This window comes from Triturus cristatus, chromosome 9 (genome assembly GCF_964204655.1).
Source record: "Triturus cristatus chromosome 9, aTriCri1.1, whole genome shotgun sequence".
In the NCBI taxonomy this organism is placed as follows: domain Eukaryota; kingdom Metazoa; phylum Chordata; class Amphibia; order Caudata; family Salamandridae; genus Triturus; species Triturus cristatus.
In genome coordinates, this window is record NC_140592.1 from 740,438,827 (window position 1) to 740,458,094 (window position 19,268).

A 19,268-nucleotide genomic window follows, 5' to 3' on the forward strand; every position below is an offset into this window, starting at 1 on the left:
ATCAGATGATTAAGTACGTTTGCACAATACGACTCAAAACCCACTCCAAAATCCTAGAGCGACAGTTCTAGAGTGTCTACTGTTAGTGATTGTTAGAGATGCAGGATTGGGTAAAGAAAATTCTACACTGTCTGGCCCCTCTAAACTGTAGCTGGTGCCAATAGACTAGCATCCCCACTTTAGGGCCTTATGTTCTTTGCATTTTTCTAATTCTCCTTGCTGTCTTACACCCACAAAAGTGCTGAATCTTGCTGTCTATACTTGAAAAAAAAAATCTGACATCCCTCCATTTCCTCATATGGCACCAGAATTAATCATTAAGGCATTTTGGGCCTGAGGTAGCCAATGTGACATTGTGCACAATTTGACATTGACCGTCATTTAGTGTTTGCCCATATATAACCTGCACTGGCCAGACGGGCTGAACTTAATCCCTCAGTGATTTAACAAGCGATTGATATTGCTTTCCATACATCAAAAATGCGCAGTCACTTCACGCACCTCTTAAGCCAGCACCAGACTTCACCATCCAGGCTTCTCTAGACCTGAAGAGGTCACACCTGACAGAGCACATTACAAAATGCTGAGGCCAACACTGACGGGGGCTGTACTATTTTTACTGCTTGTCCATATGATATTTGAGAGCTACAGAAGGTGTATATTCTGGCCACACAGTGAATTATGGCAGCAAAGGGAAGGGTATCATTTGCTGCAGAGTGTTGTTTTTGCGGACAAGTCTTTATGTATGTATGTTTTTGATGCTGGTGTGTTACACCATCTATAAAATCATACTTTCCCAAGTCGGAAAACCCTTCAACAAGTAGGCCAGATCGCTATTAAAAGAACATGCAAACAGTTCTCACAAGCCCTTTCTAAGAGTATTTGAATACCATAAGTATTTTGCTTACTGATCGAACATGACTCTTACTTTCTATGATATCTACCATGCTTCACAAAAATCTTTTATAACCTTAAATTGCTGTCTCTGTTATATATGTGATCACCAGTGAAACATCAGGTATAAATTACTGATGAGAGAACAGAAATAGCTTCTCTAATGCAATCCTGACCTAATACTGGGAAGTACAGCACTCCATTGTTGCCCCTGGAGTTCTGCTGTTACATCTTGGAATGGCATGTAGGAGTTAAAGGAATGCATTGTAATGATTTGTAATTCAACCCTCCCCTTAAAACACTTTCCTTGTGAAAGGGATGGACGTGGATGGTTTTCACTTGTGAATTCTGATGAATACTGCTCACAGAATCCTCGCCTTAATATCCTTCAGGGGCCACTCTGGATCAGTAATCACTTTCCCCCAGCAGTGGCTCTCCGGTGCTGCCTTGTGCCCACAGCCGCAACTCTGTCCACCCAAGATGCTGTCTGGTGTATGGGCTTCCAAATTCATGTTTTTCCATGTCTTGATGTGGGTGACTTTTTGCTTCACTAACTTAAATCGTTAGCTTTCAGCCTCGACTAGGTCAAATGCCTCCTCCTATGACTTCTGGATTTAAACATTGTCTAAGATGCCGCAGTCAGACCTGCACATTATGTGAAGAAGTTGTCCAGGTTCCAAACACCAACCCTCAGCCGGATGTTTTTGTACAGTGATGCACCCCAAGGCCACCAAAGAGTGGTAGGACAGACTTTTTTTTAATGTTATGGTATTTGTGTAGCGCACAGCTCCCCAGCACCGGTATCCAGGCACATAGGGATAAACCAATGTGGTCACTCCCCTTTTAGATAAGTCTTCAGTCTGGGAACACTCTCCTGAGAGGTCTTCCCTTGACGAACAGAAAAATCATAGAAGTCTCATTACCCCAGGAAACGGTTCTTCTCCGTCGGCCTTCATAGTCCTTGTGGCATTTCCTGATGCTTGGCTCTTCCTCATCAAAGTGGATTGTAGCATTGAAGAAAATGAAGCCGGAAATCTGTACACAATTGGCCGTCCTCTTGCAGATTGATGCTTTCCAGCAAGCCGTGTTGGATCCATTCAAGAGGGCCCTATTTTCCTTTAGAACACTCCCCATAGGTTGGCCACTCTTGCGGGTTTGGCAGTTCCAGTGGTTCCGGCCCTAGAACAGTCCGACTCTGCAGTTCCACGCATTCTATCCTTGGTGCTGCTTCCAACAAAGCCAGTGTTTGCTTTGTTCGCCATAAGTTGGCAGAGTATGCCCAGACGTGGGTCCCTTGCTCACTTTGCCACAGGTTTCAAGCTAGCCTGGCTGATGAGGGGTGTTACCCCGAAACTGGTCCCAGGATGCTTGTTTCAGTTCCAGGGAAGAACTGACTTGGCACTTTGGGCTGGATTGTTCCCATGAGTTACAGGGTCAAGACTAATTTGCATATGGCTGGGTCTGAACTGGGGTGGCGAGGCGAGTTAAAGAACAATGATAAATTCAACCCAGATCTGTGACTGGGGGTGAGTGTCTGAAAAGTTTCAGCGCTCCGTCCATCATCTCCTTGTGTTTGTTTAGTCCGACAAAGCCAGTGCCTGTCAAAGAGTGGCTCCTCTACCAACACTGCCCTTGAAGCTGCTGTCTAAGTCGGCTAACATCATCCAAGTGTCAAAAAAAAAATCTCATGCTTGCTTTGATGATAAATCTATGGCCCATATGGAAGAACTCTTCAGAACAGACTCCAATGCGCTTGCTATGCCCAACAAAGACTGGCCCTACAAAGGATGATGAATGACAGTCTCCTTCCCTTTCACAACACAGATGCTACTGTAAACACAAGTGGTCTGGATGGATCTCCAAAGAGGGGGCCTTCCTTACCACTCAGGCTTTCTTGCAGAGGAGGGCTCTCTTTTCACTTCAGTGGTACAAAACCCAGCCGAAGTGGTGGAATTCACTTGTTCATGGCATGTCTAGCTCCAGATACACATGCTCTGCTTACACCAGCCGTCTAGTGTTGGGGTTGGACTTGTGCACCTTATTTCTCCGAAGAGGTATTTCAAGTCACGATTTATAGTGATCCCTCCTATTACTGGTATACACATGGGCATCGGCTCCATTGTTGTTTTGTTTTTCTCCACCGTCTAGTTTGGGGACCACCGAGCTCCAATTTGACGCCTCATGGTGATAGTCTTTGGGACCCATTTGGATTCTCAAGACTGGTTGGTTAATCCAGCACTGTTTTAGCATTGTTGTGACCCTCGTCTGGTTTGGCAGCCAGGGTCCACTCTATGCCCTGTGTGAGGCTTCTGCCTCTTTTGGGGCCTACTCCATGGTAGTCTTCCTCGAGAGTGTTCAATCTGTCATACAAAGGACTCCATTCCAGAACTGTCCACAGTGTCAAGTGAAGTATCCCCAGACAGATCACCAGGTTTGCTACATCTGTCTGACCCTGGAGTGTGACGAGGCCTCCTGCTCCGCCTGCCTCACTTTCTCTAAAACAACACTGTTGTCCTCGTGATTGACGCCTCGCTCAATGATCAGTGGCGTGGAAACAGTGAGATGGTGCCTCCGACGTCTTCGTGGATCGGGACATCGAGGAGGAACCACGGCTGGGGACCTCGGATGAGCAGCTTCTACTTTTCAACCCCAAGCCTAGCACTCAGTCTGAATCCAAGAACGAGAAACCTCACGCTCGAGGTCCAGCTAAAGACATCCACTGTGAGTATGTAATCGCTCCCTCCTCCCCATCACCGAGCTGAGACTGAGCAGTGCTCTCGAGAGGGTTGGGCATCAAGCTATTGACCCAGCATCAGACTTCCTGTCCGCCACAGTCTGAGGACCATGGTCTGTACTGAAAACGTGCCTCAGATCCAACACCGAAACAGCTGCAAAAAAAGCCAGTTTCTGGCACCGACACCACCTTTGCTGCCGACATTATCAAATACCCAGACTGCACTTCCAGGTTTCCACACCTCAGTCTATGGACAATGTACTATGGATGAACTAGTTGGATATTTACCTACTCTTTTCTGTCCCTCCCACTCCATCGTGGTTCAAAAGCTTTGGCAGACATCCCTCACTCTCATTCTGGTTCGTCACACATGGGCCAAACAACCCTGGTTCACCACCCTGCTAAACCATCTATCCCTAGTGCCCAACGAGAAGCTACCCAACCGGCCAGACCTTCTTATCCAGAACCAGGGCATAGTCAGACATCCAAACCCCAGGCAGCTCAATCCAGCTCTTTGACACCTGAAGTCCTAGAATTTGGTGACCTTGGCCTCCTTAGTGTATGACGATCCTAAATGAGGCCAGCAGAACCACGCTGGCTTACTATGCAGTCAAATGAACAGGATTTGTCCGTTACTGTCTCCCCAAACACACAAAACCTCTCAAGCTGACTAAGACATAGTCTGCTGCCTGCTTCACTCACAGACGTCAGGTCTTGCCTACACGTCTATCCAACTGTACTTGCTGCCTAACTTTAGAATGGAGAGCACACTTCATTATTCAGTGTTCCTGTCGTTAAGGCCTTTATGGAAGGACTTAAACTGGTCATTCCACCCAGGGTACGCCCGGCCCCTCTCTGGAACCTCAACATCATTCTTCCACGAATCATGGGCCTTTCATCTGTGCCCTGTAGAGTTTCACTCCTGAAAGTTGGCTTTCCTAGTGACAATAACGTCACTCAGGCGTGCAAGTGAGCTTCAAGCATTTACCCTCCATGAATATTTATTTCCGGTGCACAAGGATAGGGTCGTCCTTAGGACAAATCCAACATTCCTCCCTAAGGTATTGGCTTCTTTAAACCTGAATCAAACCAGTTAACATCCCGTGTTCTTCTCACACCCAGACTCTGTTGCAGAAAGGGCCCTTTACACAGACATCAACATGGGCCCTCATGTACTCAATTGAAAGGGCAAAACTCAGGAGCTATTTGTTTCATTCACAAATAAATGCAAGAGGCATGCCCTCTCTCCAAAGCAGTATAGCCCGGTGGGTGGTCAGATGCGTTCAAACCTGTTGCACTAAAGCCAAGAGGCAGTTTCCGGCATCACCCAGGCCGCACTCCCCCACTGAAAAGGAGGCATCCATCGCTTTCCCAGGTAACATCCCTATAACTGACATATATAAACCACCTAACTTGGTCCACACCATGTTCACCAAGTATTACTGTGCAGACATTTTAGCTTGCCAATAGGCTGTTTATCAGGCTTCTCTCTGTACACGTTTTCAGGGTTTTGCAACATCCTCCGGTCAGCCATCAATCAGGGGAGAACTGCTTTACTGTCTATGCAGACTATATATATCTACAGCTACACATACCGTAAACGGAAAATGTTACCCTGTAAGCATCTATTCATGGCAAATAATAATGTAGATTCACTTGCGCCCAACCTTCCTCCCCAGAAGCCTCTGGTGGTTGCAGTTGCTCTTTCTTTCTAACTCGTAGTCACCCTCTTTTGTTCTGTGTTGCTCCATTTCAACTGCACCCTCCATGCAGGAAAGACAGTCTAACAATGGAGCTGATGCCCATGTGCATTACCAGTAATAGGAGGAGCCACTATACCTCATCACTCAAAAGACTCCTTCGAAGAAAAACAAGTTGCACACATCCGAGCCCAACACTACATGGCAAGAGTATACAGAGCATGCACATCTGTAGCACGGCATGCCATGAACAGATAGTTACAGGGTAACTAACATTTTCCTTCCCACTGCTAAAGCATAACCTAACATTAGGACAGAAATCCTCCAACCTTCCTCTGGAGATTCAGAGCCTCTGCTACCTCTTTTTAGCAGCACCATAGGAGCTTGCTGTTCCTGCCTGAGAGAAACCCTTCACAAGTCCACAGACCAATTGCGCTACAACAAGCAGACACAAACTTCTGTTATCACACCCCTCTGCGGAGAGTTTAGTGTTCCAAGCTCCCTATGCTAACCCATATGCCTTTCATGTCAGTTTTAAGCGGCTGGACTCAATGAACCACACATTCTTTTACCTCTGGTAGCCTCACCCACTACACAGTGAACAGCACTTACCTTCTGGGCTGCTATGTGCATGCTCATTGGGAGTTGGCATTGTTATCAGTTGAAAAAGCTTTGGATTTTTTAAAACTTTCTGAATTGTGACCTGGAACCTGCCGACAGCATGGCTAGATCAGTGTGCAGTCATCTACACTGTTGCACTTGAATGTGTTCCAGTGGGTTCGCCGGGATGTCCAAGCTTTCTGGAGAAAAGGCAGATAAATTCTACCCTGGAGCACTTCAAAATCAGCAAATCTATGATATGCGCGGTCTTCTTTTCCTTCCCTGGCACTGCGAAAAATGTTCACCAACAGTATCAAGGTTTGAAGGCTATTGTAGGACTCCATGATCATGTTAGGGCCAACCTTCACAGTTGATTTGAAAGGCCCAACAAGGGGCAGCAGTAGTTCTGAGGGACACCACCAACAGCAGCAGCATTTGTTCCACCACCTTCTGCTGGCTCTGCTGCCTCGGAAACATTTTGAAAACTCCCCTAATGCCAACAATGTCTAGTGGAGAGAGTATCTCATTTCTCCAGCAATTGGGAGACTATTGCAACAGATTGCTGGGTCATCCGGTTAAACTACAATGGCTGTCATTTCCTCCAAACTGCTTTCTTCCATCAAGGAGTACTCTCCAGCAAACTTGAGGATGGAAGTTCCCAACCAGTGGGATATTGGTGGTGCCCAAGGTGGAATATTGGGGAGGGGGGGGAGCACACAGGATTTCTCTACCATAACTTCTTGGTACCTTGGATGGGTGGATGGAAACAGGGTATTCATCTCTATTTCTTCACTGCTTGAATTTTTTTCATTCGGCGGGACAGGATAAAAATGCTGTCCTGTTGACCCTCAATGGAAGGGTTGACTTGTGTATATGTGCACCCAATCCGTCCCCCTCCCCTTCCAGGTAAATGTCATGCTCCCTCCTGCCATGAGGGTGCAAGACAAGGCAAGAAATACAAATGTGCCCTGAAATACCTACGACTCCAATCAAACCTCACAAAAAAAAGTGAATGTTCCATTGTATTACGTGCCGACAGGTCCAGGAGGATCAGGGACTCCCTGATTCACCTGTGAGCGCTGTTCATTGGAGACTGCCTAAAGGGCAGATTTTTTGCTATGTAGAGGACCAAAACCAGACTAACCAGAGTTGCTACAACTGTTAGTCCCAAAAATTCAACGGCCTGAGAGTGGATAAGCCTTTCAGTCATTGAAGCACAGGGGAGCAAAGAGATCAATAATTAATTGCTGTGGATTACAGGATCAAGAGAGGGTTTTAAAAGGGGGACAATCATTGTTTGCTTCCAGGCTGTGAGGACAAAGCTGGTGGAGATGGAAGAGTTGCAAAGTTTGGCAATAGCTATGCAGATTGGGATGGTAGCGTGTAAGACCTTCGTGACAAGGAAAGGGTCAAAAAGCAATCGAGATTTGATGGACCCTCTAAGTCAAGTGTCTTATCAAAAGATACGAGAATGCTCCGAGTTGCCTCTTTTTGGAATACTACTAGTGGGAGCTTCATCCCAGAGTGACAGGAATGCTCTCTAAATTGTGGTGTCCAAGCTTGGGTCTTTTCACCACAGCCCAGAACAGGCAGTGTCCTTGGTTTTATACTATCCATTTTCATATGAATGGTTCTCTGAGATAAGCCTTCAGGTTCAGTAGGTTACAACGCCCCCTCTTCCTCTGCTCACAGGGAGAATCGACTTTCACTGCTAGTGGCCACGTCTTCCAGCCAATGCCCAAAAGCTGTGGCTGCGTGTGGGGAGATTGTGAAGTGCCAGTTGGCGACCTTGTACTTACTACTTGATGTTACGGACATCAACTTGTCTCCCAGAAACCTGTTCCAAAATACATTCTGGTGCATTGTGGGAACATGTTTGTTCAGTGGTGCAAGTTGGAAGGCCAGAAGCCCTTTGAGTCATGGCTTTTCGATGTGGTACTCTGTCTCTTGCCCAGCAAGGCATAGCAGTGGCTACAGTAACCGATTATTGTGCTACACTCCAGAGTTCATTTGCCTCACTGACCAGCTTTCCTTCTTTATGTTGTGACTAGGGCGCCGTTTCTAAAAGATTTACTTGATTCCTCCCACTCTTTGTGTTCCTCAGTGTGATATGAATCTTTTGTTCATGTTCGATATCTGCCGGTTTACCCCATGTGTATCTTTACATACTGTAGCTAAATGCTACAGACTCAAAGCTCAAGCAAGCAGTGACCAATACTTTGACAGGGCTATTTTTCATGACTTCCTTGGACAATCGGCACTGCTCAATCCAACTCCCTGTAGGGTTTTGTTTAGGATTCATTCTTAAGGTGAGTAATCTGCAGGAAGAAGTATCTGTGGTAAAATTGTTTATGGCATGGGTGGCTGTAAAAATAAGCTTAGCATATTCCTACTATCTAGTGTTGGGCTCAGAGGTTTGCTGGTTGTTTGTTTGAAGAAGTCTCTCAAGGCGCAAGATGTGGTATGACTCCTTCTCTGGTTGTACATTGATCATGGGCACCAACTCTATATTCGATTTTTTTTTCCACCATCTGATTCAGACATGCAGCGAGTGGGCTTGGAGTTTTTTGTGTCCTGAATAAACTTCTCTCTGCCACATTCGGTTACCTTTCAATCTCATTGCATCTGATTCCACCAAGCATCTGTACATTTGTCTCCCAATGCGAAAATACCTCTGGAAGCACCCAAGACTGTCATTGGCACCACAGTGTGTCAAAGGCCACTGCCTCTAGTCCTTTCTCACCAGAGAATGCCTCATGGGTAATGGAATGGACACCATTTTATTACTGCCCTCGCTGCCACTCAAAATATCCTTGGGCAGACCATCACGAGGTGTACAATCTGTATCTGTCCCCTAACCACGACGACGCATCCTGTCAGTCATGTGTTGCCTTCTGATCCTAGAAGGCTCTCCGGTATCTAAGGGAATGACAGTGGGCACATGGGAGGCTGCATCAGCAGGACACCTTGGATACCCCAAACATCTCTGGTGAAGATAAGCTTCCCGCCAAAGAGCAGGAAGAGGCTGGCCCATCTGTTTTGCCAGATGCACAACCAGCACCCAGTCTGAAGACCGTATCATTGAGTGAGTCGTAAGACCAGAAGATGTAGAATGTCAAACTAGCGCCGATGCCAGCCCCTTGCATGATGACCAGGCCCAGGGCGGAGCGTATACCCCAGGCCCATAACCCTAAGCTAGGGCCCCCAAAGAAGTCTGACGCTGAGGAAGAGCATAATTTTGAAAGGAGTTGGGCATCAAACCTGAGCACAGACGTCAGCAAAAGGCAAGCCAAGGGTCATCGCTCCCTTCAGGCACCAGCAAAAGCCTTTGCAGCAGAGAAAGCCTCCAGCTAAGTCTGTTCGCCCCCATCAGCTGTCTGGTCCAAGTGCTCCAAGGGCACTGTACACCATTGGTCCCAACCAAAGTCAACCCCAAAGGCTACAACATTGCCAGTGCAAAAGACCTAGATAATACCAAACCCTGCCTCGATGCCTAACCCCTCCTCAACGCCGAGACCGAGAATGACCTTGAGAGTTCAGTCAGTGGCTGACTCCAAGGACATGGAGGTCCCTATCTTGAAGGCTCCACCAGGAAGGGGCACCAGACAAAAGCGACTGGTTATTCACCCAGTTGCAGACAAGATCATGGCCTTACCACCTCTAATGCTGCGCTGCCTCTAGAGCTTCTCCCTCGAAAGAGGAGATTGTCCTTTGAGGAGGAACCTTCTTAAAGTTCTCAAAGCCCCTTCACCCTCCCCCGCCCCCCCACCTTCTCCCAGCTGGCCCTGCAAAAACACAAGAAATGAACCACCAGTCCTCTTCCTCTGACAGCCCACCGGCACAACCCCAAGCCCCTCCTTCCTTCACACCATTACGTCCATTTACACCTCCCCACTGCCTGCACCAGAGGGGTCCACACTTTACTATTCAGTCAGGTAGCACCTACAGCCGTTTGACCCTAATGACCTGCCGTTGGGCGCCACTGACGATCCCTCAGGTAACACCGATCTAGAACATTACCCTGATCAGGGTCTCACCCTCTGACAGGATCACGGCCTATCGTGAGGTCATTTAGAGGGCTGCAGGCTTTCACAAGCATTTCATCAAGAAAAATGACTAGCTTCTTCTGTAGAAAGTCGCCAAAGCGGAACATACTTGAGTTCCGCCTCGTTCTGATGGGCATGCTGAAATCTGTCCAGACCATTTCAAGGAGCATGTCGAGGCTAGGGTTATCACCCCAAGAGCTGAAAAGAAATACACATCTTCTCTTAGCGACACAACATATGTTATGGGGCAGGTTCCACCCGACTCAAACCAGTTTTCACTCAGGCCACCAATGATGCTCCTTGAAACAAGGAGAAGATACTCACCGAGCAAGAGTTCCAGTTGAAGTGGCAATCGATTGATGTGTAGTCAGTTCAGTGGCATTCCTGGCGCGCTACGACAGGGCAAGTGGGAGGAGATGCAAGAGCTTCTAAATTTACCTGTACCACTAATTAGTCCTCTAGCGATGGCATCTGCCCCAGATTCATAACTGAGTAATGGAGTTAGTCATTTTGTTTTCTCATAAAAAAAGCTGCTGTGAAATGGTACTTTGAGCTGACCTTTTAGTTCCAAAGTAAGCTCCACACATGATAGCGGCATAATTTACAGTAGCTGGCCTTACTTTTAGTGGGTGCTACAGTTATTGATGTGTTCTGCCGTGTCATGTCCAAAAATGTTGATAAAGTGGAATATTAAGACACTTGATTTGTTTTGTAAAATAAAAACACATTTTCAGTATTTCCAAAGTCCAGCTTGAAGGCTAAGTATTGTTCTAAATGTATTAATCTGATGAGGGCCAGTGTAATAGGTAAGTTACTTTTCTTTTTGTCACATGAGTTACAGATTCACATACTTCTGCATACACCTATAGGCTGGCTAGATCAAGCAAAACACTTAAACCTGCAATGAATGTGTGTGGAGAGACATGTATATAGTTGAGTGTGTTGCACGTAATTTCTTACTTTGAGTTCTAACGATCTCCTGACATTTGTGAGTTATAGCTATTTAGCTGGTCACTGAAAGCCAAGAGCTAGATCCTTTCCACAATTTGTGGGACTGCATTCAGGCTCCTTTTTTTGTAAATTCCTACATGGTATCTAGAGCAGGAAGAAAAGGGAGGAAAGGTATTTATTATTTTGGATGTTTTATAACGATATTACTCTGTTCTTATGGTAAAATGTCATTTGAAGCAAAATACAAGATTTGGCAATAACCAGACAGGAAAGGTAGGATTGAGTGGAAAGGAAAGCTTTTTAGCAGGATTGGAAAATGTGAAAGATGTGAGTGCAGCGTACTTTGAGGAATATGGAATTTTTACATTTGAGAACATTCAATTTTCAAGATGTTGGGATCCCATTCTAGCCTCTGTCACAGGAGCACTGGGTACTTCAGCTCACTAGGTGAAGTTAGGAAAGACCGCGGGGCTTTCGTTGGCATATAACTGACTGTGCAACCTAGATGATAATGAGAGAGAAAGGTGGCGACTGACAGTTACCTTTTGTGGGGCAGGGGGGCTGTAGAATAGAAAGAAGTAAAATGGCTCCAGTTGACTGTCAGCCTTATAAGAGGTAGAGAAACCTTATAGAAAAGTGCATGAAAACCGTTGTGAGGGTTTAGAACTTCAATCTACAGTTAAAGTGCTGACAGCATTCACTAGAGATAATAGGAGTGGAGGGTGAAGGGGACTCAAATAGCCATGCATGGCTATCAAAATTTGGTGGCACCCATACATCTTCGTGTCTGCTGAACAAAGGCTAGCTGGAATGAGACGTTTGCATGTAGTGCAAAGAGAACACAGACGTTCTGGTTAAGTGTCCTTGTGTGTGCGCAAATCTAGATTTACAGTAGTGGGCATTACTTTAAGTGGTCTTGCAGTTAAAGCTGTTTAAAAATAGAAGCCTGAATTTCCCATCCCTACTTTATTTTGTAACCAGTAGCTTTTTTTACTAGTCTACAGCAGCCTATAGTCAGAGTGCATAGAACCAGTTTTATTCAGTTAAAGTATCTACTTCGAAAGTGTAGCTGGTCACCATAAACCATTTCAGACGTGGAAAGCACGCCAATTGGAATAATTGGTGGGAGGGTTCAGAAAATTCTCTCTAAAACCTGATCTCCTTTAGGTTCAGAATCCATTCCAACTTTTGCTAGTTAAGTTGGAGGGTTGCTTGATAACATCTGCAGCTTCCATCTCTTACAATATGCCTGCTTGCATTTCTGTACCGATTTAGAAATGTGTTAAACCTTGATCGCTGTTTGTCCTCTATATTATGCACAGTGTGGTATCTATCCAACGCTTTTGTCTTTTAGGAAATGGTATTTGGCAGAGTTGATGGTGCTTAGGTCCACTCCTTTCTTTGCATGCTGAACACTTGGGTTTACCTTGGAAATTGTGCCTATCAGAATTTTGGGTATCTCACAATATTTTGTTTGAATGATTGGATTGATTTGTGTTAGCCATCCCCTTCTTTATCTGTTCTTCTTTCCTTCACTCTTGTAAAAATGATGCCAAGATGATCTCATTTCCTTGTCAACTGCGTTCCCACATTCAGTGCATCTCTTTTGCCTTATACCTGTATTCCACCTAAACTAAGCATCTCTTCTGGAGTCTTAATTCTGTTTTTGTGCTTCTTTCATTGGAGCTATTCAGTGTAACTCACCACTTCAAAGAAGCACATCCTTACGTTTGTCCAATAATTTAAATTCCTAGTGATACTTTAGCCTTTCCTTCCAGAGAATTTCTGCATAGCACAAAGCCAACCTCATATATCTCTCTTCCCTTCGCAGACCTCATTTGGGCAATGAGAAAGACGAGAACAGAGATTCAAAGCCACGGTCGCTGCGCTTCACCTGGAGTATGAAAACAACAAGCTCCATGGAACCAAATGAGATGCTGAAGGAAATCCGCAAGGTGCTGGATGCCAACAGTTGCCAGTGCGAGATGCAGGAGAAGTACATGATGCTGTGCATGCATGGCACCCCTGGGCATGACAACTTTGTCCAGTGGGAGATGGAGGTGTGCAAACTTCCTCGCCTCTCACTCAATGGGGTGCGCTTCAAGCGGATATCAGGGACTTCCATGGCGTTCAAGAACATTGCCTCCAAGGTGGCCAATGAGCTGAAGCTTTAACCTGTCCGCCCCCCCTCGCTGAGGGGGTTGGAGATTAAGAGAGCTTGCAGAGGTGGGGGTGATTTGATGTTGTGTTAGCCGAGTCTGGACAGCGATCAGAAAGACTGAAGGCATACCATAGCATCATATGGAGCAATTGGTCAGTTGGAGTTGTGCGTTTGAGTGAGACAAAGGTCCCACTACCAGTGGCATCATGGAACAACTCTTAAAACGGTTTCCCGGGGAGGGACAAAGTTCGATATTGGGCAACCATTCTTTTTTTGGTCCTTGAACCATCCCCAGATTTTTTTATGTAATCAAAAAAATGAGGAAAAAAAGAAAGAGGAAATGTTATTTTTGGAAGAAAGAAACACAGTTAACGGTTTCTCTCTGTTTTCTCATCATAACAAAGCGTCTTTGGGACTGAAGTGAAGAGCCTATTAGGAGACTGTAATGGTGGGTTGGAGGGAAAGGGAGCTTGAAAGTTTGTGACCTTGCCTCTGTTGAATTTCTCTTACGATTGTGGTACTGTACAAAACAAATCATTGTTGCACAAGGTATTTTTGGTAAAGTTAAAAGAAATCGGTTTTCCCCCTATTTCTCCATCTCCCCTTTCACCGCCCTTTCAAAGAATTAATTCTCCTGCAATGTGTTTCACATTTGCCTATATTTCTTTATTTCTGTCCCTCTACACCCCTCTCCTGTGTTGATAAAAGAAAACACTTGCCTTGTGAGGGAAACGTAGCCAGTTCCACAGGTTATGTGCTCTATTTTTTGAGGCCAAATAAGTGTTTTAAAGTCTTAGAAAATTATTTTCTGACTGGATTGGGTACATAACGGAGATACTTGCTTAAGTTAACAAGTTAACACACAATCTCAATATGCAGGATGTGCATGGTAAGGTGCTCTTGCGGAAAGAGATGTACACCTGTGTAATATGCCACTAAACTTTTGTACGTGGGGGTGACTTTGTAAGAAGAGGGCACGGATACAGAGATCAACACCTGCTGGCAAAGATGTGTATTTCATTAGATGTGCATTTTGTAGACTGAAGCTAGGAAAGGGTTTTGTTGTTCAGCACATTCATGATACTCCTAGATGGACACAAATACGAATTTGTGAAACCCAAGGCTCTGATCAGTGCTAAATGTATGGAAACATATTCTGGTCATGAATGACAGGGATGCCGTATAGTTTGGCGGTGTCTTTCACAGTTATGCGGTCATTGCAGTTATGAACCTGAAAGCTGGCACATCATTCTGATGGTAGGTACACCTGTGCGTATGTGTCTACATCTCTTCTTGAAGTTGGATTTCCTGTACCTTTCTTAGTTGAAGGTGGCTTGTGTGTATATTCTTTGCAACGCCGTTCATTTATTTAACATATCTGGAGTATGGCTCAGATGGGTGGGCAGGACCTGATGACCAAGGATGTACATATTTTTTTAAATACTTCTGATATATATCATGAAAATAAATGCATTTGTTGAAGAATATATTTTATGTTGTGAAAATATGCTCCACATATGGTAAATAAATACATATCCCATCTTCTTCCCCCACCCTGCTGTCCCCTCTTTTTAAACGAGTGGTTTAATAACAGACTAATGGCTTTGAAGCTCAGGTCTTGTGCATGCAGGTGAGGCACACTGCTCAGTCTTTTGTCTTTAGTGCTGGCAGCACATTTTCCTCCAGTCCGTTTCAATACACTCCACCATTTGTAATTTCTTCTTCTGAACACTTTATGGCAGGTTGGGTATGAAAAACATTTCCAACTAAATTAGTTATTTTTTCCTCAATACATGCTTGAGCGATCCTATTAAGTCTACCATATCTCACAAAAGGGACCAGTTTTTTGTGCATTTTCCAGTGATTATTTAAGAGATCCTAAGCGAAGGCGCTTTCGTGGAAGAGATATGACTGAATATGTGATACATTTATTTATTTTCCCCATTGAGAAAGTTGGCTGAATGGAGAATGTCTTACTAAATTGTTGCAAAAGTGAGAATCGTATCAGCTAGTTGAATGTGTCCAATCAAAAGATAGTACAGTCCCAGCTAATTTAACCAATCTGAATGCCTGTACCCAGGTTTCTCCATGACAGTATGCACATTTATATGCTTCTACATACGTTCCTATGATTCCTTTCTATGAAGAACAGCTCTTCGAGAGCTGAAAATAGCTATTCTACCTTTTTCTGAATCCCTTGTGGCCAAAGCATTTCAGTGGAAACCCTCCTTCGAACCAACATGTCCCGTTAATCTCCTAGCATTGGGTTTTGTTGCCTCTTTAGCCACTCTGTGTTTCTGATAGCTGGTATCTAAACATCTCTCTGAAAGGAAGAAGGTTGCACTTCCACTTAATTGATTTGAGGCGGCCTTGTCATTTGAAAATGTGCTTACCTGGAGGGATATCAAGGCAATACATGTGTTTGCACTTTCGACTAAACCTTTGGCTCCGTGTGTCTCTTCTGTTATTTTAATGAGGCTATGCAGTTCAGTGTGAGGTCCTATCACAACAGTGTTGTCCATCCTAGGATCTTCATCGGTATTCTTAAATACTGCAGTATCTCTGCACATGTACAGGATCCTGAAACAGTTAGGCATAAACAATGTTTTGTAAAGATTTTGGGCTCTGCTGCTCTCATATATGTATGTTAAAAAGGGGAATTCAACCAGTTCGTTTAAAAAAATAATAGTTATAATTAATGAAACTGGTAAAAGCATTGCTGTTCTAGAGTTTAAAAAAAAAAATGCAATGCAGTAACTTTTTTCTGTTTCTTTTTAAACGTCCTTCAGTGTCTTTGTGGGTTTATCTACATTTTAAACCTTTTTTTGTGGCGGTAAAGTGTACTTATTTTTTTAAATAACTTTTTATTTTTCACATTGAAGAATAATATACAGAACAGTATCCCATCAGACTCATGGACACGGGGAATCAAAGTGGCCTTGTCTGATGAATTCACTATTGTGGCAGGTCAGATGTCAAGGAAAAAAAAGTACATTCTATGCAGGATTTGACATGAAGGACTGTGTAGGAATTTGCTTACAAGCCTAGTTGCGAATTCTAAGGAAGCACTCATGATCTTATGGAAAAGTCCTCTGTATCGGTCGACTATAAATGGAGGGAGTGAAACTGCTCTATACCCCCAACATTGCTGGACCCTATTCTAGACTGTGAACGGTCCCTGAGGAAAATAATCACATTGGTTTAGCTGCATTTGAGACTGTTGTCTCGAAAGCCTTCCTCAAAATCTAAGATTTTGATGTTGAAGCATTTGATCTAAACTTAAATGTAAGCTGGGTATGCTTTAACTGATCTCTCTGAAATCACAGATAGATCAATAGCAATAAGTGTACACCAGAAAGATCTCTTTCTAGACAAAAGTGCAAAATTCGTAAACTTCCTGTCAAGCTATCAATAACCCTACTCCTAGGGGAATACCCTTCTGATCAGCTAACCAATCGTATGTTCTTCTGAGCAGAGAGAATCTTAACCGAGGGTGTAGCTGATAGCTTGAGAGTGGCCATGAAATTATTTTTGAACCTCACAACAGAGAAGCCTCATTAGAGGGTATTGTGATTGGACCTTTTGTTAGGTTAGACAGCACAAGTAAACATCCACAGCCTTTCGTTGTTTAACTTTTATCCCTGGCAGATGGGTAGATTCAGTACAGCCATTAATTAGCACCTTCTTGCTGCAGTCTATACAAACCTCTTCTAAGAGGCTTTCTAAAAGGACATCAAATGCCATAATGAGGAAGAGACTAGTATCAATCCTAGAACATACCTAATAGATGAAAGCTGCCTTTTATCCTGTAACTGGCTACGTCTGGTTTGCAGTCCCCATCCAAAAGTTCACCTCTGTGTATTTCTTTTTAAAGCTTATTGAAAATGTCCTTGTCAAGCTTCATTTTTTTCTCTTCCAATTTAAGAATTTCTAAAAATAATTGAAAGCATATCCACCTGTGGGAAAAGGATGGTCAAGGGAATCAAATGAAATCCTTTCTAGATTAATGAGCCCCCCGTTTAAAGCTAAGCAAAAATCTGACCAGCAATATATTTTTGGGGCAAGTAAATGCGCTATTTATCAATACATTCACCCAAAGGTTTGGAAAACATGAGTTGTGTGTTCTTGTCCACCATTCACAATTTTCTCAGACTAAATTGTTGGGTGACTTGGCCCACTTTTTATCCCAAGGCTGTTTCCATCCCTTTTCCCCAATCTTTCTATTTCATTGAAAAACATAGTTCAAGCATCTAGCTTTTGGAAAGGGCCCTTCTTTGTTACCATAACAGGACAGGGGAAATTGGTGAAAACCAAACAACTTTAACTGTACCATTAATATTGCCTGGTAACATCTAAGCGATTCATATCTCTTCAATCACACATGCTTTTGAATGTTATTTACACACTTGTATTTAGGAATGAGTGAAGATCATGTGATGAAGAGGAAAAGTTACATCTTGTCCTATATCTTCTTTCTGGATGTATTAACAGAAATCCACCCACCTCAATATTGGGGTAAATGATACAGAAGTATTGATTATGATCCTTACTGTCAGCCATGCCGTGACTTTAACTGCATCTGTGTTTTGTGCCACTATGGAATAGCTTAATTTGTTCATGTGTGTACACATTTATGTGTGTATACATATATGTTGTCTTAGGTGAACAATAGAAATAATTGTAGTCAATAAGATTTTCATTAAAAAATGATTCCTGGGATCGTGTACATCGGCAGAGATATTCTATTGTTAGATGCTCTTGTGAACTTAATGAAGATTTCCATGATGGACAACTAGTATTATAACGGTTTTTGCTTTACTTGTTCCTGGTTGCTCCCTTAGAGCAAGTGCTTCTGGGCTACATTTGTGTGCTCCCTGCTCTTTGACTCTGGGTCCCATTGCATGGTTATTCCTTGAGAAGAAAATGTGCATCTTTCTGTTCTTTTTGTGGCTACTGAGACTAAGGTGTGTAAGTTCCTGTTTTGTTTTGCTGCTGAGTTCGGCAGATTCCTGGTCTTTCTGTAGATAACATCTTCATTAGAACGTGCAACTCGGATTCTTTGACCATATCCCAGCTCTGAAAAAAGTAAAATGCCCCAGTGAACCTAATTTGTTCTGCCAAACTAAGATCTTTGGTTCAGTTCATGTAGATTTCTTCGAAGGGTACACTGAGAATGAGACACTGGTTCCCTGTGTGGCTTATTCTGAGAATGAAAATTGTTTGCTGTGAGTGGCTCCTCTAGGGGGATGAGACATCTAGTTAGTTTTGTATATGGTACCTCTGAGAAAAAGACTGTCTTTAATATGTGGGAATGTGACATTTGGATTGATTGTGCATGATTGTTCTGTGAGAATGAGTCCTCTGTTTGCCTGGGTGTAGCTGTTATCTGAATGCGAAACACATCTCTGTATGAACCAATGTAAAATAAAGAGTGCTATATGGTGTTTCCAGTCCTCCTGTCTTTGACCCTGCCCATTCCTTTTACTCCCATTCCACCAAGTTAAACCAGCACTGAATAGTAGGCAAGATGTTTTTTTTCCTTTCTGAAATACAGTAATTGGCCGGTACTATTGGTTCCAATTGTTTGCAATGTTATTGTTCTACCTCCAGCCTCACAATGTCTTCTATGTTAATCCTTTAATCAATTGGTTTTGCCTTTCTGCTCTATGATGCTCCAGGAGCCCTTAATAGGTCTGTTAGAATATAGGGTTACTTTAGACAAATGCCCACTCATGATTTCTTCGACCTATACATTAATTGTTAGGTCCTTGACAGGAAACCAACACATGGGCGTTTTGCCAATAATGTTGTGACTAACATAAATTCATGTGAAAAAGGCCTCTTGTTTCCACGGAATTGCAGAAAAATTAACAGTACACCATCGTAAGTAGTCATTAAAGTTGTGTAAGTTACTGAAACAGTTAATATTTCTTTCAAAACAGAGAGCCCCTCTCCAGCAAAAGTAACCCGAAGAACAATTCCTATATCCTTTGTACTTGAGAAAATATATTTCCATACCGGTCTGTAAATGCAGAGACCACAGGTCTCTGTGGTGTTTCAAAATCTTCATGAACGTTGCTATTAATTTTCAAAACTGGGTGGTCTATTAACTAAGCCCCATTGCACGGCATCATAATGTTCCTTACAAGGTTAAATTGCTGCTGTGGTATAGGGCAGTCTTA

The 19,268-nt window shown here is 43.7% G+C and overlaps 1 protein-coding gene across 18 annotated transcripts in view; it reads left to right on the plus strand.

Annotated features, from left to right (window-relative positions):
* MARK2 (microtubule affinity regulating kinase 2) overlaps window positions 1-19,004 on the plus strand; it is a 662,301-nt gene extending 643,297 nt beyond the window's left edge. For 13 of the 18 annotated variants that reach the window (XM_085625997.1, XM_085625990.1, XM_085625993.1 and 10 more), the window contains one exon: window positions 12,757-19,004. In XM_085625997.1, the coding sequence (XP_085482123.1) occupies window positions 12,757-13,099 (343 nt within the window). In that variant the 3' untranslated portion in view covers window positions 13,100-19,004. The remainder of the gene's footprint in view (window positions 1-12,756) is intronic. The other 5 variants (XM_085626003.1, XM_085626004.1, XM_085626006.1 and 2 more) reach the window with 1 other exon arrangement.
* Window positions 19,005-19,268: the final 264 nt, after the last annotated feature.